Source organism: Trichosurus vulpecula, chromosome 1 (genome assembly GCF_011100635.1).
Source record: "Trichosurus vulpecula isolate mTriVul1 chromosome 1, mTriVul1.pri, whole genome shotgun sequence".
Taxonomy (NCBI): Eukaryota; Metazoa; Chordata; class Mammalia; order Diprotodontia; family Phalangeridae; genus Trichosurus; species Trichosurus vulpecula.
The window spans coordinates 17169280-17195387 of NC_050573.1; the positions used below are offsets into that span (position 1 = coordinate 17169280).

General features: G+C 52.3%; 1 protein-coding gene across 1 annotated transcript in view; it reads left to right on the forward strand.

Moving 5' to 3' along the window:
- Positions 1-26108, forward strand: part of TTC28 (tetratricopeptide repeat domain 28) — a 330631-nt gene that overhangs the window by 194990 nt on the left and 109533 nt on the right. Inside the window, exons 6-11 of the mRNA XM_036760398.1 lie at positions 2914-4255; positions 5718-6241; positions 12871-12980; positions 17864-17993; positions 19049-19267; positions 22400-22565. Coding sequence (XP_036616293.1) covers positions 2914-4255; positions 5718-6241; positions 12871-12980; positions 17864-17993; positions 19049-19267; positions 22400-22565 — 2491 coding nt within the window. The remainder of the gene's footprint in view (positions 1-2913; positions 4256-5717; positions 6242-12870; positions 12981-17863; positions 17994-19048; positions 19268-22399; positions 22566-26108) is intronic.

The following is a 26108-nucleotide window of genomic DNA, read 5'->3' on the forward strand; positions in this document are numbered from 1 at the left end:
AAACCAACGAGCCCTGAGTGGCCATCATTACAGCAATAGCCTTCTATTAACGAGCCCAGATTTGGGATGCTGTGAGATAGAAAGCACTTTGGTTCTCTTGCTTCCTCTCTGCTCCCCCTTGCTCTGCCCCCTTCCCTTCTCTGTGCCCTCCTGCCAGCTTCCCCCCTCCTCTTCTCCCTCTCCCCACTCTGCCTGCTCTTTCTCTCCTCCCTTCTCAGATATGTAAAGCCCTGTCACATCTGTCTCTGATTTGCATCCAGGAGCTGGTGAGGATGGCAGCTCTCGCTGTTCCCATTGCACAGACATGGAAAGGAAGCTCACAAGGCCTAAGGATTCTTAGAAAGATAAATACTTGAAGTCTCTCCTTGGTCTAAAAGCACAAATTCAGAATCCTAGGTTAGAACTGAAAATTCAGAGTTTTCTATGAATGTAGACTTTCTAAATGGTGTGGCTTCCAGGGAACCTGAAGAGTTTTTTTCTTGAGCAATTCGCTCGTATTTGAGGACACATCCCTATTTCTAACCTTGATGAAGCATCCAACCCCAGGCGTGACTCAAGAAGCAAATGTCAGCCAGAGCCAGGGCTGGCCGTGTCCCAGGAGCACGAGTCTGTGGGAGGACTTGAGGTTATTTGTTCTTTCTGAAAGCATTGATAAAGAGCCTGTGAAGTCCTCAGCCCAGGACTAGGCCCTAAGAAGGCCACAGGTAGACACAGCCCTATCACGGCCCTCTGGAGCTCCCTGGGTAGTAGAGAAGGGAGGGCGTCTGTGCAGATCAGGTAACATCAGATAAGATCCAGGCCCATGAAGGGTATAAGCAAGGCCCTGGGAGACTAAGAACAGGTTTGCAAAGCGCTTTATGGCCATTGCCTCCTCCAATCCTGACAGCACCTCAGAAGGCAGGTGCTCTCACGGTCTCTTTTTATAGGTGTCACACTAGGCTTAGCCAGGCTCGATGGTTTCCCCAGGCACCCCACCCTCCCACCCATCTGAGTACCTGGAGTCAAAGAGAGCTAGGGATGGCTGGAGGTCGAGGCCAGAGCATTGGAAGGGTCCCCGACATGCATAGGGATGTGGCTGAGGATGATGGTGGGGGATGGGATGGAGAACAAACCTGGAAGATGGTACCTGGCTGGGGCAGGGCAGCAGGGGCAGGGTCCTTTGCTGCATGATGGTGGCAGAGCAGAATCTTGGAAGGGGATACATAGCACACAGCAGCCCCTTTGCTGCCTCCTGAAGTGACCTTCACTGGACAAGGTGCCAGGGATCTGTTGTCCTCCAAGGATAAGCAGGCTTTCAGTGACTTGAAGCTGTATATAGTTTGCATGATTACAAAATCTCGGAATGACCCAAAGCTGGGACACAAAATGGCCTCACTAGGTGGGGGCAAGAAGGCAAACCAAATAAGGGGAACCCTCATGAGGGTACATGGAAAGCGAGTACACAGCCCAGGTCTGGGGTGGGAGAGGAAGCAGCTCCAGTGGAAAGCTGAGGGGTTCATGTCCTGCCCCCTCCCTGGGGGTCAGCAGGGGGACCCCAGGCCAAAGAAGCCTGTGGCAATTTGGGCCACGTTGACCACGTCCCCATCTGGGGAGGTGACCCTCCCACTCACCTTGGTCTGGTCAGGGGTGTCATGCAGTCTGGGCACCGCCTTGTCTAAAGGACAGAACAAGTTGGGCCTCCCATGACCCCGACACAGGAGATCCCTCGGCGAGGCCTGGTGCTCCTTGCCTCCCTCATGTGCTCACCACGTTGTTTTTGGATCCTGGCTCTTTGTGTATCGGTCCTGGGCACTTGCTAGATGGGAGATTTCCTGAGGGCAAGGACTATGTCTCTTTCCCCACCAGCCTGCCCTGGACGCGATAGCTATAGAACATGACTTTTTACTGAATCGAATTAAATGCCCATGAAAGAGCTGGCAGCTTAGGGACAACAGGCCCCCCCCTCCTCACCCACCTCCTAGGTCATGAGCAGCAGTAGAGGGCTGCTATGCCCACTTGCTGCTGCCCTGCCCTCCCCCCACTGGCCATGGTGACTTTACTTTCCCCCCCAGAGGGAGGTGGGCAGCCGAGCCCTGGATTTCACTCTTTCCTAGTCGGTCTTATAGTAAGTGATGCTGAGACCTGAAAGAAAGAAAAAGAAAACACTCTGGATTCTCCAGCTTCACGTCCGGGGCCTGGTTGCTTGTTTTCTGTGTTCTGGGCATCCCCCTCACTTAGCTCAGTGCCTGGCCCCTGCCGCCTGCCTGGTTTGTGTTAAAGGGCTTTGGTTGGTGAACTGAAAAAGCTTTTTCAAAACTAAACACAGAGAGCAGTTGGCGGCAAAAAAGGCAATTTCCTGCAGGCCCCAGGGCCATCTTATCACCAAGAGCTAATCATAGTAGCTAATTCTGTCTCACAGAGTGGGAGGTAGGAGGGCAAGGATGATACCCCTTGTGCAGATAAAGAAACTAAGGCTCACCCGGGGAAGTGACCCACCCAAGGTGGCACATGCTGGGAGATGACAGAGCTGAGTGGTTCTTCTATAGAACGTTTAGGACACTTCTCCAGGCCCCACATGGGCGCTCTGTGTGATAACTGCGCTGACCATGTTTATGTAGGAGTTTGCAGATGTTATTTCAGGGGGTCCTTGGCAGGCAGGTACGGTAAAGTTGCACTATTGTCTGCCAGTGAGGATAGTGGTAAACTCAGAGATGCCCTCATCTTGGAGTCCCCATCCCAGGGCCCCAAACCTGGGGACCCCATCCCTAGGTTCCCATCTAGGGCCCCAATCCTGGGGCCCCCATCCTGGGACCCCCATCCCAGGGCCCCCATCCCTAGGTTCCCATCCCAGGACCCCACCTGAGGCCACTTGCTCAGTGACCATCTCACAGCCATGCTGCCTCTGCTTGATGTGCTCTTTACCATCTTTTTCAGGAATAATTCACCAGATGAAGGGGGACTATGACACGGCCCTCAAACTCCACAAGACCCATTTGTCCATCGCCCAGGAACTGAATGACTATGCGGCCCAGGGCCGGGCTTACGGGAACATGGGTAACGCCTACAACGCGCTGGGCCTCTATGACCAAGCCGTCAAGTACCACCGGCAGGAGCTGCAGATCTCCATGGAGGTCAATGACCGTGCCTCTCAGGCCTCCACCCACGGGAACCTGGCCGTGGCCTACCAGGCCCTGGGCGCCCATGACCGTGCCCTCCAGCACTACCAGAACCACCTGAACATCGCCAGGGAGCTCCGTGACATCCAGAGCGAGGCCCGTGCCCTCAGCAACCTGGGCAACTTCCACTGCTCCCGTGGAGAGTATGCGCAGGCAGCACCCTACTACGCACAGTACCTGCGGCTCTCCCCCGAGCTGCAGGACATGGAGGGGGAGGGCAAGGTTTGCCACAACCTCGGCTATGCCCATTACTGCCTCGGGAACTACGAGGAGGCCGTCAAGTACTACGAGCAGGACCTGGCCTTGGCCAAAGACCTGCACGACAAGCTGAGCCAAGCGAAGGCCTACTGTAACCTGGGCCTGGCATTCAAGGCCCTGCTGAACCTCAGCAAGGCCGAGGAGTGTCAGAAGTATCTGTTGTCCCTCGCCCAGTCTCTGAACAATCCCCAGGCAAAGTTCCGAGCCCTCGGCAACCTGGGGGATATTTTCATCTGTAAAAAAGATATCAACGGCGCCATCAAATTCTACGAGCAGCAGCTGAGCCTGGCGCACCACGTCAAAGACAGGCGGCTGGAGGCCAGCGCCTACGCGGCCCTGGGTACCGCCTACCGGCTGGTGCAGAAGTACGACAAGGCCTTGGGCTACCACACGCAGGAGCTGGAGGTGTGCCAGGAGCTGAGTGACCTCCCAGGCGAAGGCCGGGCACATGGCCACCTGGCGGCCGTGTACATGTCCCTGGGCAAGTACACCATGGCCTTCAAGTGCTACGAGGAACAGCTGGAGCTGGGCCAGAAGCTGAAGGAGCCTGGCATCGAGGCCCAGGTCTATGGCAACATGGGCATCACCAAGATGAACATGAGCGTCATGGAGGAAGCCATCGGCTACTTCGAGCAGCAGCTGGCCATGCTGCAGCAGCTTAGCGGCAACGAGTCCGTGCTGGACCGCGGCCGGGCCTACGGCAACCTGGGCGACTGCTACGAGGCCCTGGGCGACTTCGAGGAGGCCATCAAGTACTACGAGCAGTACTTGTCTGTGGCACAGAGTCTGAACCGCATGCAGGACCAGGCCAAGGCCTACCGCGGCCTTGGGAACGGACACAGGTGAGTGAGTGGAGAGCCATTGGCATCCAAGGTGGGAGCAGCAGGTGCAGGCTCCCCAAAGCTGGGGGGATTTCTTGCTCCAGGGCTGTGGGTGTCCAAGGCCGGGGCAGCGGGCACAGGTTACCCTAAGCTGAGGGGATTTCTCGCTCTAGGCCTGTGGCTGCTGCAGTGCGATCCATGGAAGCCCCCGAGGGTTCGCTGAGCCAGCAGCTGCCTCATCCTCCTGATAACCCTCAGAGCCGGCCAGGAGTCGCAGGAGGCTGACCGGGGAAGGCTGAGAATGGGTCCAGGGTCTTCACAGATAGAGTAGCAACAGGATGGCGGCACTGGGAGGGACCTTCATTATACAGACCGAGGAACTGAGGTCCAGAGCCTGGATGCCACTTCCCCAAAGCTAAACTGCTGGTTAAGTGCTGAGTGAGGACTGAGGATGAGCCCCTCATTGCGTGGAGCTTTACCTCCAGCCTGTCGTTGGTTCTCCAGCAGCCCCAGAAGGTCAAGGCTACACGTTTTCTGCTTCTACTTGCAGGGCCTGTGACCGACCATCCAGGGGTCCCCTCTTTGCCCTCACAGATGACAAGCTCCCCAGGATCAGTCCTAGGCCTCCTCAGCAAAAGGGACCTTAGGGACTGGGCGGGGCATCCTCTTTACTTTGCAGATAAGGAAGAAAAAATAAACCTTCAGATCAATGAAAGTCCTACAACCAGAGCAGGGCACATTAGCAGCCATCTCTCAGAGGGGCCCAAGAGCCATCGGGGCCCAGAAATCCATCCCCCGGGGGCTGGGCTGGGCTGGTGATGGAGGAGCCTGAAGCAGCCCCCATGGGCCTGTGACAGCGAGGCCTTGTCAGCAGAGCCCTCGGCCTCATGGCCAAGCTGTGCAGGTGTGGTTCTCCTTGCTGTATAGATGGGGAAGCAGGCTCAGAGAGGCTGCCAGGTCACCGACAGTCGCAGCTTGTCAGGATCTCGTTCAGATACTGGTTGGGTTAAAGGGCCTTTGTTGTCCCTTCCCACGCTGAGATGGGACGGCAGAACCCCAGTGTGTACGGATGAAAGGGGCCCAGACTCCAGGAGCTGGGCAGGGCTGAGGACCAGACTCAAGTGCCACCTGAAGCCTACACAGAAAAACTGGCTAAAAGATTCATAGCAATTGTAAAGTGAGTTTTTAAAAAAGAAGTTTAAGCTGTAGTGGAACAGAAAGCTGGGAGACCTGTGCACTCCAGGCCTATCATTGTTTCTATTAATACATTTCCTGGGGGGCAGGGGAGTGGAGGTTCCTTTGGGTCTTGCGCTCTTGGGGCGGTCAGCACAGGGTGGCTTTTTGGTGCAATCTCCCTGGATCTCATGTGCAGAGGCGGTAGGAGCCCTGCTAAGCGACGGTGACAAATGGACTCCCCTACCCCAGGGCTTGGACACGTCTGCACCTGCACAAAATGCTCTCCCCCTTTTCTGTCTCCCTCCAGGGCCATGGGGAGTTTGCAACAAGCACTTGTGTGTTTCGAGAAGAGGCTGGTGGTGGCCCATGAGCTGGGGGAGGCCTTCAACAAGGCCCAGGCCTATGGTGAGCTGGGGAGCCTGCACAGCCAGCTGGGAAACTATGAACAGGCCATCTCATGCCTGGAGCGCCAGCTGAACCTGGCCCGGGAGATGAAAGACCGCGCCCTGGAGAGCGACGCTGCCTGCGGCCTGGGCGGCGTTTACCAGCAGATGGGCGAGTATGACACGGCCCTGCAGTACCACCAGCTAGACCTGCAGATAGCGGAAGAGACCAACAACCCCACGGGCCAGGGCCGTGCCTACGGCAACCTGGGTCTGACCTACGAATCTCTGGGCACTTTTGAGAGGGCTGTGGTTTACCAGGAGCAGCACCTCAGCATCGCAGCCCAGATGAACGATTTGGTGGCCAAGACCGTGTCCTACAGCAGCCTGGGCCGGACGCACCACGCCTTGCAGAACTACTCCCAGGCCGTGATGTACTTGCAGGAAGGTAGGTGACAGAGGGCACGGGGGGCCAGCTTCTGCTCATAGGCCCCGCAGGGTGCACGTGGGGAAACTGAGGGCCGGGGAAGGACGCTCAGAGCTAGAAGGGACGTGAGGCGCTATCCGCTCTAAAGCCTTCATCTTACAGATGTGGAAACTGAGCCCAAAAGAGGGCATGCCTTCTTGAAGGTCATAGAATGACAGGGGTCTGCTGGACCTGGCTCCAACTGATTCTGCAGAGTCAATTGTTAAATTTTCAGCATGAGCTTTTATACCTGAAATCGGCAAATGCTGCAAATCAGGCTTGATTTACTGTTTTGTGGATTATCAAGACTTGAGAAAGTGACAGAGGGAATGTTAATAATGCAGATTAGACCTCAAAGGGTGTCCTGAGGACAGTTCTTTTCTCGGGGAGCCGGTTGTTAAATTTTCCCAGCACGTTCCTGGTGCCAGAGCTAAGCCTGACCTCGGGTCTCCTAGCCCCTGGGCCTGGGCCTGGGCTCTTTCTGCTAAACTATAGTTGGGTCACGTATGGCACCCATTAGGTTTGGGAGCTCCTCAGCAGGAGGGGAATGTCTCCCCAAGCCTGAGGAGGCCCTTTGTTCTGTGGGCAGTAGAAGAATCAGACAGTCTTTGCTGACCCGTGAGCCCTGTGGGCCTGAGTGGTCAAGGGGAATCACAGAATCTGGGTCACAGTTTGCTTTGTGGGGGACTGGTAGCTGAGGGGTGAGGCCTGTGGCTTCATCTGGGCAGGCGGGTTATCCCCAGTTTATAGTTGAGTCAACTGAGGCAAACAGATGAAGTGACTTGCCCGGGGTCACATATCTAGTAAGTGTCTGAAGCTGGATTTGAACTCAGGTCTTTCTGATGCCAAGCCCAAGGCTCAGTGCACTGGAACCCCAGGTGTCTCTAGTCCCACGTCACATCAGATCTCATTGTGACAGGAAGCTAGAGCATTTGGCAGGTGGGGGGCGCAGCCAGGATAGTGGAGATGTCAGATCTGGAGCAGTATGGGGTTGGGGGGCTGTGGCAGAGACCTGCGGCTTGTCTTCAAGTATCTGAGGGGCTGAGGAAGAGGACAGAGATGTGGTCTGCCTGGCACCAGAAGGAGGGAAGAGGGTCAGTGCCTGGAAGGTACACAGAGGTGCCGCTCAGCTGCATGCTGGGAAAAGTGTCCTCACGTTTAAAGCTTCCCACACTACCATAGGCTGGGCTGTGGTGAAGGTGGTGGGCACCCCTCAGCAGAGGCTACAGGGCTGCTCTCAAGGGCGTTCTTGGTCAGGTCTGGAGTGGACTTAATGGCCACCGAGGTCCCTGCCCACTCCAAGGTTGGAGGTTACAAGGCAGTCCGTTCTCTGCCCCCTCCAGGACCCCCTGCTAGGGGGTCACCATTCCCTGCTCCTGGGCTACCGTGGTGGCGGAAGGGAAGTCCTAGGGCCGGTCACTGCTCTTTGTTTTCTGCAGAATTGTCCTCTGGAAGGCAGGGCCTGGGAGGCCACGGGGTGTCCCTTCCTGCGGGCCTGGGCAGTGACGCAACAGTCTGAGAGGGAGTGGTGCAGGTCCTGGTGTCCTCCAACAAAGACCGAGAGAAGGCAGGCGGCTTATTCCAGATTCTATAAGGACTTGGTGGCAGGGTCAGGCCAGGCCTCCAGGGTGTAGGCCTGGCCCTGCCCACCAGTCTCTGCTGCTTCTCTGGTTTGGGAAGAGCAGAGGCAATGTGGGGAGACCCCCACGAGCCCTTGTGCTCTGTGCTGGGAGCCCCTGGCCCCCTGGATGCAGGAAGTGTGGCTGGGGGCACTCAGCTTCTTGTCCTTAGAGCTGCAGAATTCAGATATGCTGGTAGTGAAGTTCAGTTGGATTTGTCAAAAAAAAAAAAAAAAAAAAAACAACCCAACCAAAGCCCAGCTCTCACATTCAGACGAGCATACAATGGCATTTCAGCTGCGCTCCTTTGTAGTTCCTGAAATATGGTCTCAGTGCAGCAGCTGGCTTGCCAGGACGTTCTGACATAACTCGGTATTTATGGAAAACACTCAAGTACATTTTTATTGTTTCTCTCTTTTTTTGCCATCTTTCAGGGCTTTAAGATACTATTTGTAGCATTTCCATGGTGTCTGCTACGTGAATGTGCCCAGCATAGGAGTGTGAGGCAGCTGCTTTCCTTTGTTAGTCAGATCCGATTCTGGGTCCTTCCAAACGGGGATGGAGCCAGTCCAGGTGCGGCACACCTGGCCAGCACGTGCCTGCTCCGTGGCGAGCCTGGGCCAAGCAGAGAAGGCCGCACAGAGTCATCCCATTCCCAGGTTTGGAAGGGGCTGTTTGAGCCTGAAGGCTCAGCAGCTCAGAGCCGAAGCTGACCTGTACCAATGTACTCACCGTCTGGACTTGTCCGACATCCAGCCAGTGGCAGAGCTGCGGTATGAGGTGGACGTTAGTCTCAGGCTGGGGCCAAGGGACTGACCCCACCTATGCTGCTAAAATGATGCTCCTACAGTATACGCCTGACCTTGTCATCTCGCTTCTCATTAAGCTCCAGGGCCTCCCAACACCTTACAGTCTGCTACAAACTATGCTGTTTGGCCTTGACAGGTTTTCACAAAGAAGGCCCTCCCTACTGTGCAGCCTTCCTGTGGTCCAGCCACACATGGCCCTCCATCTCCCACCTCCTTGACTCTGCATTGGATGTTCCCCCTGCCTGGGATGCCTTCCCTCCCCACTTCTGCCTTTGAGAAACCCTGGCTTCCTTTCATTCAGCTCAAGCACCACCCCTTCCATGAGCCCCCTCCCCCTTCCCACCTCCTCTGTGGGTATCTTGTCTATACCTGGTTGTACATGTGGCCTCCCTCACAAGGATAGAAGGTCCTCAGAGGCGGAGACCAAAACAGCAGCTGCCTCGCAGGCTCGTGACGAGGATCAGAGGAGGTGACTGTCAGTGCTCAGCACACACCTAGTAGGTGCTCTATAAATGCTCATCCCGCCACCTTAACGCGGTTGCTGGCACATGATAAGTGCTGAATTGATGATGCTTGTTGACTGACCCGACGTCACCATCATCACCTCACATCTCATAGGCCAGGTTCGTGTTGGGGTTCCCATTGGGCAGAAGAGGAAAAGTGAGCCTCCGTGGGCTCTCGGTGACTAGCCCAAGGTCCCTGACCTATTGGGGCATGAACCAGGAGCCCCTGGCTGCCCCCAGACCCACAGCCACAGAGCATGGTCACCTGCAAGCCAGGGGAGGGCCTGAGACAGAGGAGGGGCCTGCCCTCCCCTGGGATGACGGTGAGAAGCTGGCCTGGAGGAGGCGCGTTCATGTAGGCTTGATTTTGTCCTCCCACCTCACCTGAAGATAAGGCACCTGCAGGCCTTTCTGTGGGGTCAGTGTAACACTTTAAGGTTTGCAAAGCACTTAGAAACATCATCTTGTTTGAGCCTTTCTTGTCCCTACTTTCCAGATGAGGAAACTGAGGCAGAGTTATAAGTGATTTGCCCAGGGTCACCCAGTCTGAGGCTGGATTTGAACTCAGGTCTTCCTGACCCCAGGCCCGCATTCCAGTGTCTCCACTGCACCACTGGCTGCCTCTGTCACATTTAGAGGAAATGACAAATGTGTTGAAAAGTGCCAAGCTTGGGGGCATCCCAGCTGCCACCGCAGCTCAGCCCCAGCACGGCTTCTCTTGTCCTGCATCCTTGGCAGGGAGAATATGAGGAACCAAGGGTTACAGATGACAAATATCACTTATGGTGCGGCCAAGTAGTCAGGAGTTAGGGTCCTCGTCCTGTCTTTTCCCAGTAATGTGCATTTGGAAGAGTGTGTGTGTGTGTGTGTGTGTGTGTGTGTGTGTGTGTACACACATACACACACATATATATATATATATATATATATATACACGTATGTATTCTTTCTTTGGTGTCAGTTTTTTTAGGAAGTCTTCCTTCTCTACATCAAGAGGAATCTTTAAGTAAAGCAGGGCTCCCCCTAACTCCAAATCCTGTGACCCCAATTCAATTAAATATCTATTAAGAAGCCCTTCCGTTGAGCGGGCAGAGGGCTGCAGCCGTGGGGCATTGGAGACAGCTTAGACTGAGCCGCTGCCCGCAGGGGCGGCATAGCCCATTGGAGGGAGGAACAAGTATTCAACGAATTAGGATGGAAGGGAGAGATACGGGAAAAGGAGAGGTCACCCACCATGGTGCTCACAGAACGGGGAGCCAGTGACACCATCACCCCTCGGGGTCAGGAATGGCTTCAAGGTGGGGACCCAACAGATCTGAATTGGCTCCTGAAGAGCTCCTGCAGACAGAGGCGGGATTCCATCCCAGAAAGCATGGAAAATGGGAGCCTCAGGATCCTCGGTCAAACGAGGCCCGGCCGAGCCAGGTGTTGAACGGGACGGGCAGAGTAGCTGAGTCTGGGTCAGGAGAGCCTGGGGCTGGAGTGCCCGAGCTAGTCGGCACACGGTGGAGAGGCAGGAGCTAGTGGGGGGCGGCAGGATGACCAGGCCGGCACTCAGAAGGCCAATAACAACAGGTAGAAGGGAGGTGACCTGCCCAGAAGGGTCCTGGGCTTGCAGATGGCAAAGACCCGAGTTCAGATCCCACTTCTGCCGAGTCACTGAACCCTTTGGGGGCTTTTGTTTCCTCATTTTAAAAATTGAAACGATAACACACGTCATGCCTATAGGGCACGTGCCACAGCTGGTTTTTGTAAGAAGAAGGCTCTGCAAACATTAAGGTAACACTACCATGATTCTCGTGCCTGTTATTGTTATTATAGTCTAGACCAGGAGAGGCGAAGGCCTGGACTGAGGTGAGGGAGCGGAGTTGGAGAGGAGCGGCCCAAAGAGCTGAGAGTGGGAAAGGCCCGAAGAGCAGGGTTTCCCAGATGGGCCGATGTGTGGGGTTGGGGAGAAGGAAGGTCAAAGGTGAAGTTGCAGTTTTGCAGTCTGGGAGAAAGGTAAATAGACAATAGAATAGAGAAGTTAGGGCAGGAGTGAGTTGGGGGAATATGAGACGATGGAATGGTCTAGGCTCTAAGCCCCCTCCCAGCCCTGACATTCCCTGTTCTGAGGCCACTCCCAGCTCTGCCATCCCCTGTTCTGAGGCCGCTCCCAGCTCTGCCATCCCCTGTTCTGAGGCCGCTCCCAGCTCTGCCATCCCCTGTTCTGAGGCCCCACCCAGCTCTGCCATCCCCTGTTCTGAGGCCCCTCCCAGCCCTGACATCCCCTGTTCTGGGGCCCCACCCAGCTCTGCCATCCCCTGTTCTGAGGCCCCACCCAGCTCTGCCATCCCCTGTTCTGAGGCCGCTCCCAGCTCTGCCATCCCCTGTTCTGAGGCCCCACCCAGCTCTGCCATCCCCTGTTCTGAGGCCCCACCCAGCTCTGCCATCCCCTGTTCTGAGGCCCCACCCAGCTCTGCCATCCTCTGTTCTGAGGCCCCTCCCAGCTCTGCCATCCCCTGTTCTGAGGCCGCTCCCAGCTCTGCCATCCCCTGTTCTGAGGCCGCTCCCAGCTCTGCCATCCCCTGTTCTGAGGCCGCTCCCAGCTCTGCCATCCCCTGTTCTGAGGCCGCTCCCAGCTCTGCCATCCCCTGTTCTGAGGCCGCTCCCAGCTCTGCCATCCCCTGTTCTGAGGCCCCACCCAGCTCTCACAGTCTGTATTCTATGACTACAGGCTTCACTTTCACCACTGAGCCCAGGCCCAGAGTGGCTCCAGGAAGGCCACATAGCCTGTGCTGGTCTGGGCTGACGAAGTCCACATAGGGTTGGCGGTCCCCAGGTTCAGTCTGCACAAAGCGGCCCATCTGCGGAGATGGAAAAGGAAAGGTAACAAGTCTCGTACCCAGCTGCAGGCTTCTTATTGGCCACTCAGGTAGGAGGCTGACTTGAGCATCAGTGGCTACAAAGCTCCTCAGGTTTGTTCTGTTCAGAAATCTAGCTGCTTGCTGTGTGTGAGTGACCTTGAGCACAGGTGAGGTCAGGAGGCTGTCTGTAGGAAGACAGACTCACTTGAGCTTTGAATTCAGGAACAGCACTTGCTTTGGGGCACATCAGATGCTTCAGCTTTAAAGCACAAACAGATTGAACTCAGGCTGCATCGGCAGCCCCCCCGAGAGGAGCCAAGGTCAGGCCGGCCACAGAGGGTAACAGCTCCACCTCCTGAATGCATCAAAAAATCTGCTTTCCGCACTGCCTGTATGTGCGGGCAGCTTGTGATACGGAGAAGTGTTCTCCTACTGGCTTCTCTTCACTTCCCCACTAGGCCGTGATAATATCAGGACAAGGTGTTGGCAGCAGAGAATCATGTGAGGTGGATTTATTGCCTGGGAGATTTCATTTGGAGGGCCAAGGCTTCGCCACCTGGGAGGGCAGCCAGGTTAGGGCCATTTGGTGTTGTAGAGTCTGGGCAAGCTTGGCTCCTGCTGTTCGCCATCAGGTGGCCTGTCTGGCCAGCCTGGAAGCCAAGAATGTCTTGGAACAACGGGCAGGACGGCCAGGATCTCCAGGGAAGTAGGCGCTGGCTTAAGCTGTAACCGCTTCTCTCCTGTTTCAGAGCAGAAGGCACATGCTTCCTCTTACAGCATAGGTGGAGAGAAATGGCTTTTTGTTCCTTCACTTTGTCTCCTCTCTGCTTTCAGGTTTGCGGCTGGCCGAGCAGCTGGGGCGGAGAGAGGACGAAGCCAAAATTCGCCATGGTCTGGGCCTCTCCCTTTGGGCCAGTGGAAACCTGGAGGAATCTCAGCACCAGGTGAGCAGGTGCAGCAGTGGACAAGACAGAACTCCATCCCCAGAAGCAAAGGAGAGGCCCCTGTGCTCCGCCTATCTGCCCCTGGTCGCCACCGCGGGAGGACCTGATTTCCCCCAAAGGGAAAAAGACTTCTTGGGAAATATTGGTTACTCCTCTAATAGATTTCCTGAAGGCTCTCTTAAGCACCCTGGGTTTTCCCTCATCTACCAGTAACATAGATGTGTCATTACAGGGACAAATGACCCAGGAACAAAATGTAATTGAGTTTGTGGTCTTTGCACATTTTTGGTGGAGTCAGTAGGAATGACCATCTTCCATTTCTCTGGCACTTTAAAGGGTGGCTAAAGGTGCCATCATCTCCACTTGGTAGAGAAAGAAACTGAGGCCCAGAGAGGGTGTGTCGCTTTATCACGGGGCCAGCTGGTCCTCGAGCCAGGTCCAAGGCCAGTAATAGAGTGGTTAGTTTTATTTTGTCTCATGCCTCCTTCCACCTTTCGGCACATGTACAAAGACAGCAGGTGGCCAGAGACAGGAATAATGGCTCTGTGCTAGGCTTTTGGTAGCGTTGTGAGGGAGCTGGACTCTAGGCATCTGGGTATATGCATGTGCGTGTGTGTGTGTGTGTGTACGTGTGTACATTCATGCTTCTGTGCACATGTGCATATGAATGCATGCAGGCAGGAGGGAGGGGAGAGGCCACAATGCCTCCAGGGTTAGGAGCCTGGTAGGAAGGCCATGTTGCCGAGAACGTGCACTGGATGCTTCGGGGTCTGGGCGCCCCTCTCTTCCAGCTCCGCCATGCTGGGCTTCTCCGAATCAGGGATGGATTTAGAATCTCAAACATAAATGGGGGTGGCTATGTGTTTATGCAGACTTGTGTGTCAAGCTGCTTGACAAGAGGATTTTACTATCTATTTTCAAATCTATTGAATGTATCAGAGGCACACTTGAAGCCAAAACATTTTCCTAAACATCTGCTTGCTTGGGTACACACACTGAGTCAGAGCTGTCAGCCAACAAATGCCAGACTCACAAGAGTTTTTTGCTGAATTTGTAGTTAAGCTGGACTTGGATGGCCAAGAAGAGGCTTTCTATGCTGGAGACTCTGGACCACACCTCCAATTCCAAGGATCAGCCTCCTGGGACTATTATTAGAATCCACGCTTGTGATAGGGTGGAAAAATGTTAGATTTGGGGTCAGAGGATCTGAGTTGGAAACTGAGCCATCGCTAACCCTCTGTGTCACCTTGGACAAGTCAGTGCCCTCCCCGAGCTTCTGTAAAAGGAGGAGTTTAGGCTAGATGGCCTCTGAGGCCCCATCTCCCCCTCTATGTTCTAAATGCCTCCACTGTGGCCTTGGCTGGGGAGTGATTGTAGACTGAGTCTCAGATCCTCTACCAGAGCCATGGAACCTGGGTGGCAACTGCACTCTCAGTGGTGCAGCTGCCTACAAAGGGTTTGTCTTCTGGAATGTGGTTATTTGAGCACATTGGGAGTTTTCACCAACCCTGAAAGATTCTCCCGAGAGGGAAAGTACTTTGACCCAGACCACCTAGGGAGGAAGTGAGGAAGCCAGAGTTTAAGCCTAGGGCCACTCTTGGTTCCAAATGCTACATCTATTCCCCTCTATGCTGATGGAGAGGAGCCCCTTCCATATAGAGAGGAGTGAGGGGCAGGACAAGGGCAGCCGAGGCAGCATGTTTTCAGGTTTTAATCAAAACTAGTACCTGATTACAACTGATTTCTTTTTAGACTTCTCTCCCCTCCATTCCCTACATGTCTGCCAAATAATTAAGCAGTCAAACATTTATTAATTGCCTACTGTGTGCTGGGCAGAGTATTGGGCAGTAGGGATACAGAAGACAAATGGTCTTGCCCTCAAGTTGCTTACATCCTGTTGACAGAAACAACATGTGCAGTGTTAAGTTTATACTGAACATTTTAAACAGAAGCAGCTATTCTAGACCTCAGCCATCACATGATGTCATCTTACTTTTTAGTGTTTTACATTTAACAAAGCTTGGTTCAGAGGCCACAAGTCTCTGTGCTCACAAAGGCTCATCTGAAAATGACGGCTTCCTCTTTCAAGCTCATTTCAGAAAACTGTGTAGAGAGAGGTGGTGGAGCAGCCTGGGCCTCTGCGTCAGGACAGCCTCAGCTCACGTCCCACTGCCAGCACACACGCCCTTGGTGCCACAGACAGCTCCCTGAGACCGTACACGTGCTGACTCTCACGGGGAGCCAAGCATGTGTCTGTGTCTGTAGCTCCTTTTACCAAAAAAGTCACTGGTGCACTAGAAATATGTCTGCTAACATCTCACTTTGTGGCCACTGGTGCCCATCCTTGTGGTGACGAGCCACACTGTGCTCAGCCAAGCTTGTTCTGAGACAGCCGAGATGGCTTGTGATCGGACCAGCCTCAGAGCCAGCATTCCTCCGGTGTCACCTTGGAGAGCCCAGGATCTCGCCACTGCCCAAGAGGAACTCGCCTCCATTGCACAGAGACAAATCAAGCTCCTTCTCTGTGCCAGGCTGCCAGGCCTGGGAGATAGAAAGACAAAAATGAAACATTCCCTGCCCTCAGCTAGCTTAGAGTCTACGAGGGCGAGACCATACATACACGAGAAAGTCAGTACAAGCCGTCACCATGGACGACCCAGTTGTTGCACCAATGCCTGTGACAATAAGCTCAAGTCCCCTCTCCTCCTGTGGGACATTTACAGGGAGACACTGCGCAGTGCCATTAGGACCCGCTCCATTGAGACCATCAATAGTGGTGGTGGTGGTGGTAGTGGTAGTAGTAGTAGTTCACCTTTATATAGCATTTAAAGGTACACAAAGTGCTTTCTCCAAAGCAATATTATAAGGCTGGTAGCACAAGTATCACTATTAATTATTCAGATGCAGAAGCCGAGGGTCCCAAAGGTGAGTGACTTGATCAGGGTTCGCAACAATCCAGCTAGCAGCTGCTGTGGGGGTGTAAAACCAACAACAACCACCAGCTCACAGAATGCTGCAAGCCTAGGTCCTTTTCATCTGCTTTACTAAGGAAAGCAACCTTAAGGGGTTAACAATCTTACTTTAATCCAGCATATAAATATCATTCACTTAGTTCAGGGGGAAAAGCCAGCACCCTGAACTTTGGAGCTAATACAAACAAATTACAAACATTGACAGACAGACCAAATACAATTCATAGTTACCGAGAGAACCATCAACATCTGAGTTCAGCCAGAAGGCCCTTAGAGCAGCTGCCCAGAGTCCCACGCCTCCCGGAGTCAGAAACTTAAGCAAATAGCTCTGTCTTCCCTTTTTATACAGTTTCAGACATCATCAAACGTCATCTGAGCCACCAGAACTTTGGCTCCTATGATTGGCTCTGGTGTTAGCACCTCCCTTCATTGGCCCCACCTGGAGCCCCACCTTAGTTACCAATTCACACCCATATAGGCTTAGCATCTAATAGATAGGGGTTTGGGCCTGGGGCTTAGCACCTAGTAAGGCTCAGTCGAAGACACTAAATTAATCAAAGGAAACAAAGGCCAAACTCTTCAAGGATCCCCAATACACAGGGTCACACAGCGAAGATTCTAGCCAGGATTCAAGCACAAGTCTCCAAAGCTCTTTATTCAGGATGCACCAAACTGCCTCTTCACTTACCTGGTATCTGGTAGTCTCAGTTAGCTAGTCTAAGCTAGAACCTCCAAATAGAGAAGTCCATTCATTCATTCATTTGTTCCACAGATAGCTGGGATGAGGTACAGTTAGTACAGAAGGAGTCCTTCAGAGATTGCACCAAGCTCAGAACTCTGAGAGGCCGTTGAGTATAACAGAAAGATGACCAGCCTTTGGAGCAGGATGTCTTGGCTTCAGATTCTCACTTCCATCTGTGTAAGCTGGGACAAACCAGTTCACCACTACGAGCCTCAGTCTCCTCCTCTGAAGGAGTGGCCTCTGTGGTGTCTACATCCCCTTCCAGCTCTAAGGACCCCTCTCTTCTGCTGCCTGACTGTGTAGTGGTCAGAATGGCTGTTTGTATGGGGCTTTTACACAGTCACACAAAGGCAGCCCAGCAGGCCCCCCGTCAAAGCCTCTTCCCTTTTCCTGTGCACACAAGTCCAACAGATGTGCTGCTCTGGCATCCCAGACTTGGGCAAAAGGAGAAGTGTGAGCAGTTGGAAAAGGTGACAAATGGGACTGGTTGAGGCAGGCGCATCGATAGGAACAGGAGGCGATGGGGGAACTAGTAACGCGTAAGGAGCCCCAGGCATGAGAAAGCACAGAGCCTGCGGTCACTCAGTGTGGTGGCGAGCGGGTCTACGGCTTCAGGGCCCCCCAGGGCACCTAGCATGCAAACTGAAGGTGCTCAGAACGAAGTGTCTGCGCCATCTGAAAGTTTAGTCAGGAACTATGGGAGAAGGTCAGAGATGTGTGCACTCTATAGAAGCTGGCCACGCTCACCCAAGTACTAGAGCCATGGTCCCAAGGTGGGCCCACGTTGTATTTGTCTGAAAGGTTCAATCGTGTGGGGCAGCCTGTTCCTCAAGTCAGACGAGTAAGGTCTTGCTGTGTTTGTGAAATGGGGTCATGTCCTGGATCCTGAAACTCGTATTGGGGGTGCAGGGCCCGCTTCCCAGGAGGGTGACTGAGGTACTGGGTGGGAAGCCTGGCCACCTCCAAGGCTCCTGGGCTCAGGGTTCTGGGCTGGTTCCCTCCCAGTGCCTGACACGTGCTTCCTATGGGTCCCTCGGGGCCCGCCACTGACTGCTCAGTGCCAGTGCTCCCTTGTCTGCCTCCATGGGGCAGGCAGGCCCCTTGTCCTGGCCCTGCTCTGGACCCAGGCGTGGTGGGAGTCATGCCTCTCTGCCTCTCTCTCCCTGCAGCTCTACAGAGCATCAGCCTTGTTTGAGACCATCCGCCATGAGGTGCAGCTGAGCACGGACTACAAGCTGTCACTGTTTGACCTGCAGACATCATCCTACCAGGCCTTGCAGCGGGTGCTCGTCAGCCTCGGTGAGATCCCCCAGATAAAATCTGGATTTTGGCCTCAGGAGACTAGAAATCATCAAATCTTAGTTAAGGGACTGTGGAACATTGAACATTAAAGCTGGAGGATCCCTTAGGGACCCTCTAGTCTCACATACCCATTTTACAGAGATGCAAACTGAAGCCAGGAGAGGGTAAGGGACCCTTGTCAGTGACCATACAGGTGAAATGGCAAGGTCAGAATTTAAATCCAGGTCTTCCGACTTTAAATCCATGGGCTTTTCACCACACCCCACTTGTCATTCACTAATGAGTACAATCTTTCCCTTTTTAGTAGCAATTCTGAATTCACAGTTTTATGTTTTAAAATCAGGTTATTCAGTGCCTGTTTTCAATCCTACTTGGCTTCTGTATGGGCGAGCATACACTGCAGTCCTGACACACCTGTCCTTGAGCCCCCTTGACACTTTGGCCTCTCTGCCTTCAGTCACTTCTTTGTCCCAAGTGTCTTGTGAGAATAATCTTCCCCTGGCACAGAAACCGTGGTGGTGGTCCTTGATATGATCGTGTCCAGAGTCAGCTGTGGTGGGCGTTGCCGGGAGCCATCCCGACTGACGTCCCTGGGGTCTGTGTCTCTTCAAGTCCACCTCTCTGGAATTTGCCTGTTGGCGTTGATCTGATGTCCGTATTAACCGTTATCTGTAGCATTTGTCTGTAATCTGCTCTGGTGGAGCATTGGGTTCCATTCTGCACTTTGGAGATGATTTATAAACATAAACAAAACAAGTGCTGCTCTTCCAGTTAACGGCAGCAGAACGTTTGAAAAGCATGTTCATTAGACTCCTGTGTAAATCATCTGTTCAGCAGAGCTGTGAAGCACCATTCAGATGCTGGATCCCAAGGCAGAAAACCCAGTGGGGAAGGGGGACTCTGGCCCAATGATGTGCCAGAAGTCAGGGAGAGGAGGGCAGACTGGCCTGTCTTCTTCCCTCAGGCTTCAGTGGCCACAGGCTGGTGCTGGAAGGACTTGCTTACCAGGCCCAGCTGCCTTCTTACAGGCCGTTCTCTGCCCTCTGTTCCAGGTCATCACGATGAAGCCCTGGCCGTGGCAGAGAGGGGAAGGACCAGGGCGTTTGCCGATCTCCTGGTGGAACGTCAGACGGGCCATCAGGACTCGGACCCTTACTCACCAGTGACGATTGACCAGATCTTAGAGATGGTGAATGGCCAACGGGGGCTTGTACTGTACTATTCGCTGGCAGCAGGTTACCTGTACAGCTGGCTGCTCGCTCCAGGGGCAGGTACGATCTCTCTCTCTCTTCTTGTGTGCATAGGGCAGTTGGGGCACCAGAAGGGTGGGATTTAAATGATGGGAGGTGGAAGAAACACAATATCATATATCACCCCAAGAAGCTACTGTGGAATTTCAGCAAAAATTCAGGTACAGTGCATTTTTCACTGTAGGGCGTTCAATTAACAAAGCAGCCCAACTTCCTCGTTCCCCTAGAAATCTCACAGCCTCGCCTGGTGAATATGGAACCATTTATCTTGGAGGACCAAGCTCAGGGAAGATTAATTTGAAGATCGGCCCTGTTTGTGGGCAGCTGTTGTTCATTATCTAATAAAGTGATGACTGCAAGTCTTAATGGGTTCTTTCTGGATATAATTTAATAATTGTGACCCTTCACCACGACAGCTAAAGAGTCTAAAGTGATAACAGAGATTCCATCAGACTTTTAAGTGTAGCCTCACATTAAGAATTTCTGAGCTAGCAGTCCATATTTTAACCGGTTCTGTTGCTAGCCTACATCCAAATCCTTAATGATTAAATGAACATTAAATGCAAGGACCATACAGTTTTACTAAATACAGAATCACTAATTAGCTGCTAGGGCCATATTTTTGCATAATAAAATGCTGATGGCTCTCCCACATTGGAGACACACCAAATCCAATAAGAGTTTATTGACTGGAGAAGCGGGTCTCATAATTGGAAGTCATGGGCTTTTTTGAATGCGTGTTAGCTGTTTCCTGAAGGAATAGCAGTGAGAAAGGATTACCAAGCTTTTTTGATGAATTTTGAGATTTTTTTGATCTAAGAGAAATTGCCTTTGCAATTGTTGGCTGAATGATGGTCTTAGAGGCTTCTCAGCTCCTCAGTTCTATTGCCTATTAATTCTTTCCCCAAGAAAGCTGATTTTCCTATAATCTTTTGCCCAATATCATGTAAGGAAGCTTCTATCTTCTGACCTTTTTATGCTAGAAATTATGACTGCTGATGACTCCCATTGGGACTCCTTTAATATCCATGGTGGCAGAACCTCCTTTTAATGCAGATCTCAAGGGACAGGCCTAATCCCCTGTGATGTTATGTCAAGCTTCTCCTATAGCCAGATCTGTGTAATAACGAGCCGGGTTGTCACTAAGGTTCTGTTCCTCATTGTTTTCAGTGGGGCACTGAAGGTGGTATCTTCTCTCACATAGACCCAATCAGATAGTCAGCCAGGGTCTTCGAAGGCCATCATGCCCCATTACTGTCTCCTGTGGCTAGTCCCCGGCATTCATGGTGCATCACTTTAATTTTATTCATGTATGTGTGTGCACCAGCCAGCCTGTTTTCCGCCTTCTCTCTGCTGAGGATTGCCGTCTTCATTGGCCATGCAGACTCTTGCACTCAAGCGTGTCCATAATCCCAGGGATGTAGGCACTCCCGCCAGCAGTGCTGACAGAAACTGCTCCCTGTCTGCTCCCGCTGGATGGCTCAGAGTTACTGCTGCCCATCGGGCTTCCCTGGCAGAATCACAATGGCGGGCACCAGAAGCTTGCCCTCATTGGCCTTTCCTCATTGTGTGGGCACCACCACTGCACGTGAACCAGCCCATTTCCATCCTTATCAGACTGACCCACTTCATTTTCCCTCATGGCCCCAGGAGCACCCCTCCAAGTGTGAAATTCTGTGATGCCCTCCTCCCACCTATATCACTTCTCACAATCTGCTATGCCCTCTTTGTGTCCAGAAGCTTTCCATCGCCCTGTAGTCAGTCCACAATTTTGAACTATTGGAAACTGTGGGATCCTGTGATTCACAGCCCCATAGCATCACTGGAAAACCATTAGTGTTAAGAAGATAGGGCTTGCGCATTTTTAAAAATTTGAAGTTATTTTTTTTATTGATACCTTTTGTTTTTCCATCACATTCATTACCAATAGATCCCTCCCCAGCAAACCTAATCTTGTAACAAACATTAAAAAACAGTTCAGTAAAACCTGCCTTCCCATCAGTCACACCTGACAATTTTCCACACCCATCGTTCTCCATGTCCCAAGTGGATGAAGGAAGCAGGAAAGGGAGGGGGGAGGCAAGTGGAGGAAGGAGACATCAAGGGAGGGAAGGAAGGAGGGGAGGGAGGGGGAGGCAGTGAAGGGAGGAGGGAGGGAGGGAGGAAGGAGACATGGAGTGAGGGAAGGAAGGAGGGAAGGGATGGGGGAGGCAGTGAAGGGAGGAGGGAGGGAGGAAGGAGACATGGAGTGAGGGAAGGAAGGAGGGGAGGGAAGGGGAAGGCAGTGAAGGGAGGAGGGAGGGAGGGAGGAAGGAGACATGGAGTGAGGGAAGGAAGGAGGGAAGGGATGGGGGAGGCAGTGAAGGGAGGAGGGAGGGAGGAAGGAGACATGGAGTGAGGGAAGGAAGGAGGGAAGGGATGGGGGAGGCAGTGAAGGAAGGAGGGAGGGAGGGAGGTCCATTTCCTCAAATTTTGTCTTGCCCGAGACCAAGCCTGGTCACTGTAATCACATAGCATTCTGTTTGGTTTTATTGTTCATTATGTTTACATTGTTATAGTCATTGTGTGTTTTGTTTGCCTGCTTCTGCTACATATAGATTTTTAAAAACACACATTTGGATATGCATTCCTTTGGCCTTTTAAAATTGCATCTGTTTTAATGCACTTTTGTGAAATGTGAGGTGTTTGCTGTAAAAGCCATCTTTTTGTTCAGCCTGTCACAAGCCATGGATATGCATTATCAGCACCCATTCAGAGGGCTCTTCTGTGTGGTTATGGGAAAGGGGCTTTCTTTAGTAGGTACAGCTGAGAAACATCTGTTCTAAAATAGATACGAGGTGTTTGTGATATCAGGTCTCTTCCAAACGTCCCTTCAGAGTGCAAACCCTATTTGTGAAAGCACCGAACCAGATTTCAAACAGCGCCCCTGCATGTGCTGTGCTTCTTGGGGAAAGCAGAGGGGCGCGGGGGGGGCGGCGTATTTTTTCAGATGAGATAACAAAGCACTCTGTAAACCTATCAGTGCTCTATAAATGTCAGCCCCTCTCCTGATTTTTTATGAGCTTGTCATGGCCAACCACCATTCCTTGATGGTCATCACTGGGTGCTTCCCTCCCTCCGGGTATCATGTTGGCTGCTCATTTCTCATTGCAGGAATTCTCAAATTTCATGAATATTATTTGGGTGATAACATGGCAGAAAACTCCAGTGACTTCCAGGAAACAAGCAGCATGATTCTCCAGACAGTTACCAGCTCTGCCCTCGAGCAATACATCGCCAGCGTTCGGGAGGCCTTGGGAGTGGATTCCTATTACACCAGGTAAGTCAAGAAATTCCTAGGCCAGCCCTCAGAGCCTAACCTTTAAAGCTGTTTATGAGCATGTCCTATCGTGATCCAAGCTTGGGAATCCTTTGTAACTGGTACTTTTGAGATCAGAGTGGTGACAGGTTTTATCTCTAAAACTGTGGGTTTCTGTTGAGTACAAACTCCCAGCAAATGACACATTGGTGGGTTGTCTTGATCATTTTCAGTAATTTCCCCTGAGGTAGGGAAGGGTCTCAGCAGACTCAGGGATTTTCTCTAAGTAGAGTGTGTAGGTGGTTTAACCATCACCAACAATTTAATTTTAGTGTAACCAGCTAATTAAAATGGAGCTCTGTTTTCAGTCGTAAGCTGACATAGAGTGATTAGGTTTGTGCAGTAGCTGACTGCCAGCTGGGGAGAATAACTCAGCACCAGTGATGAGGAGTAGAAGGTGTATCTGTGGGGGCTGGGGGCGGGGTAGGCCATGTAACCTGATAGTGCCCTGAAGAGTGAAGGCCGATTGTAAACCCGTTACAACAGTTGGCATGTTCGTGGAATCTATTTTGTAGTAGGAAAAAATTGTCCAAATTTTCATTGGAAAAATCACCAAGGTTGTGTGTGTATGTGTGTGCAGCTCTGTCGTGGGCTTCTCCAGCAACCCTCATCCCTCCCAGTTCTCTGTTCAGTGATTAGCTTATGTGGAGAAGAGCAGTCTGTCAGATTACCTCTTCTATTAACATGGCATTCCCTGCTGGCGTCAGGTCCCAGACCGGTGTGCAGCATCTGTTTATCTCTTGAATGATACCATTTGTAATTCCAAAAAGTCTTCAGGTACCTATCGGGCTTCTTTAGAGATGCTGAGTCTTGACTTGAGTGCGTAATCACACGGCTACAATTGGATACCCGACGACTTGTCTGTGGCACTTGCGAGGGGACAGAGAAAGCACCCCCTGGGAAACCCACAAAATCACAACGTAAGAGATCACCCCACCTTGGAGAGGAGGAAATGGAAACCCCAATAGGTTAAGTGACTCGGCCAAAGTCAACAAACCAGCAAATGGCAAAGTCAGGCCTCTGGGGTTCTCTGCTATCCCTCTGCCCCCTCCTAATTATCCTGTACAGTCTGTGCACTAGAGAATGCAGATATGAGGCCCATGGCTTCTGCCCTGGCCACAGGTAGATCCCTCCTTCTTATACTCCAAGCATTCCTCATGTGCATCCTACGTGGTCCTAGCAGTACCTGCATGTCCCCGGCTGAAGCATGTTTATACAGAGAGTCTGAGAGCATCAGAATAGAGGGAGTCTTCCCCAGAGGTGGAACTGGGGTAGGGCACCTGGGGCTTCTCCACGGGGTGCCAAGGCTAGCAAGTGCTCACAAAACTTGCAGCCCTTAAGTAGCATAGAAACAACAGAACTTGGCATAGAGTTAGCAAGAACAATTAGTTAAACTGGGAACTTGCTAGATGTTAGGTGATAGGGTGACTCTGCCCCTCTCCTCTGCCTCCCCAGCACCAGCAGCATTCCATAAAGTGGTATCCCCATCTCAGCCAGCCCAGGGGCCGCTTTGTGCCCCTAGGGATGGAAGGGAAGGGAATAAGCATTCCTAGAGCACCGGGTCTGTGCCAGGCGCCATGCTGAGCCCTTCACAAACATGATCTCACCCGCTCCTCTGGGCCAGCTCTGGGCAGGAGAACTGCCCGTGTTCTTGCTCTCACCTCCTCCCCTCACCTTCTCATTTGTTATCCCTCTTATAGTATTTTCCCAGATGAACTCGTGTATGGGGTCTTTCCTGCTGATGCCCTGCTGTGGAGAGACTGTATACCCTGCACGGTGGTTGGGAAGAAAGTACTGTGTACACCTTGAAGCCTTGTACATATTATTACTTCATTTTGTCAGGGTTATCTATATGTCCCCTTCCCTCCTAGACTATAAACTTCAGAAGAGTAGCCATTGTGAATTAGGATTCTTCTTTGGTTTTTCCCTAGTGCCTAGAACAGTATTCTGTTCAATGTAGGCGCCTAACAAACATTTCTGAATGAATGAATTCTAATCCCAGCGGTCATGCATCCAGAAGATGATGAGCTCTCATAAGAAAAAGGGGATTACTTATAAAATAAACACCCTCAGAGACCCCCAGAGCAGGTTAGGATGGTTGATCTAATCCCAGGGGCATTTGCTGTTGGTTTAAATCAATTTCTATACATTTATTCAAGTGCCTACTATGTTTCGGGCAGTGGGGATGCAAATGTGAAAGTGAGACAGCCTTTGCCTTCAAGATGCTTGCACTCTACTGGGAGGACAGAACATGCAGGTAAAATACAGACTGTACTGAATGTGGACAGACACAAGGACTGGACAGAGCAGAGTGCCAATGCTTGGCACAGTCAGGAAAGCAAGTAGAAATTGTCTCAGCCTTGACAGGAGCCAGGGGCTCCAGGTGCCAGAGTCAGGGGGTGGGGAAGACTATTCCAGGGACCCCTGGCACCGAGATAAGCAGAGAAGCAGGAGGTAGAAAGTATGTACATTTTCCTATAGCACAGAATGTAAAGGGGAATCGCCTGTTATCAGCCTTGAAGTTAGTCTGGGTCCGGTGTGTGAAGGACTTCCCATACCAAGAGAGGGGTTGGCATTTTATGGCAATGCCTGGGAAGCCCCTAAAGCTTCTTGGTCAGGAGGGCAATGGAACGGCCAGAACTATTGTTCTTGTTGAGTCATTTTTCAGTCATGTCCGACTCTCCGTGATCTCCTTTGGCGTTTTCTTGGCAGAGATACTGGAGTGGTTTGCCATTTCCTTCTCCAGCTCATTTTAACATGAGAAAACTGAGTTAAGTGACTTGCCTAGGGTCACACAGCTAGTAAGTGTCTGATGCCAGACCTGAACTCAGGTCTTCCTGACTCCAGGCCCAGCATTCTGTTGCTGTATCCACTGCACCACCCAGCTGTCCTAATATCATCCGTCAGTTCTGGGGATGGTGGATTGGAGATGGCAGAGGCTGGCTGCAGGGAGACTGTTAGGCTGCTGCGATAGTCTGGACCTGAACTGGGGTGGAGGTGGGGGGTGAATAGAGAGTGGGAGCAGGTACAAGAGCTGGTCAAGCAAAATCTACAAGACCCGACAATTGATAGGGTTTGGGGGTGAGAGGAAAGAGTGGAAGAGGACTTGTAGCTTTGACCCTGGGCTGGCGGAGTCCTCCACAGAACCAGAGAAGTCGGAGGAAAAGCTGGGCTTAGAAGGACAAAGGATGAGCTCTGGGTTATTGGAGACGCAGGACAGGAGAGAGCTGAGGGCGGGATGTATGGACTGGGAGTCATCGTCATCATCATCATCATCGATTGAAGGTTTGCAGAGCACTTTATTCAAGACAATCAACTCTGAAGGATTTCGGAACGCTTGTCAGCATCAACCACAACTCCAAAGGTCTCATGATGAAACATGCTGCTCACCTCCATATAGGGAAGTGTGGGATGCAGTGTAGATGGAAGCATATTTCTTCCTTCCTTCCTTCCTTCCTTCCTTCCTTCCTTCCTTCCTTCCTTCCTTCCTTCCTTCCTTCCTTC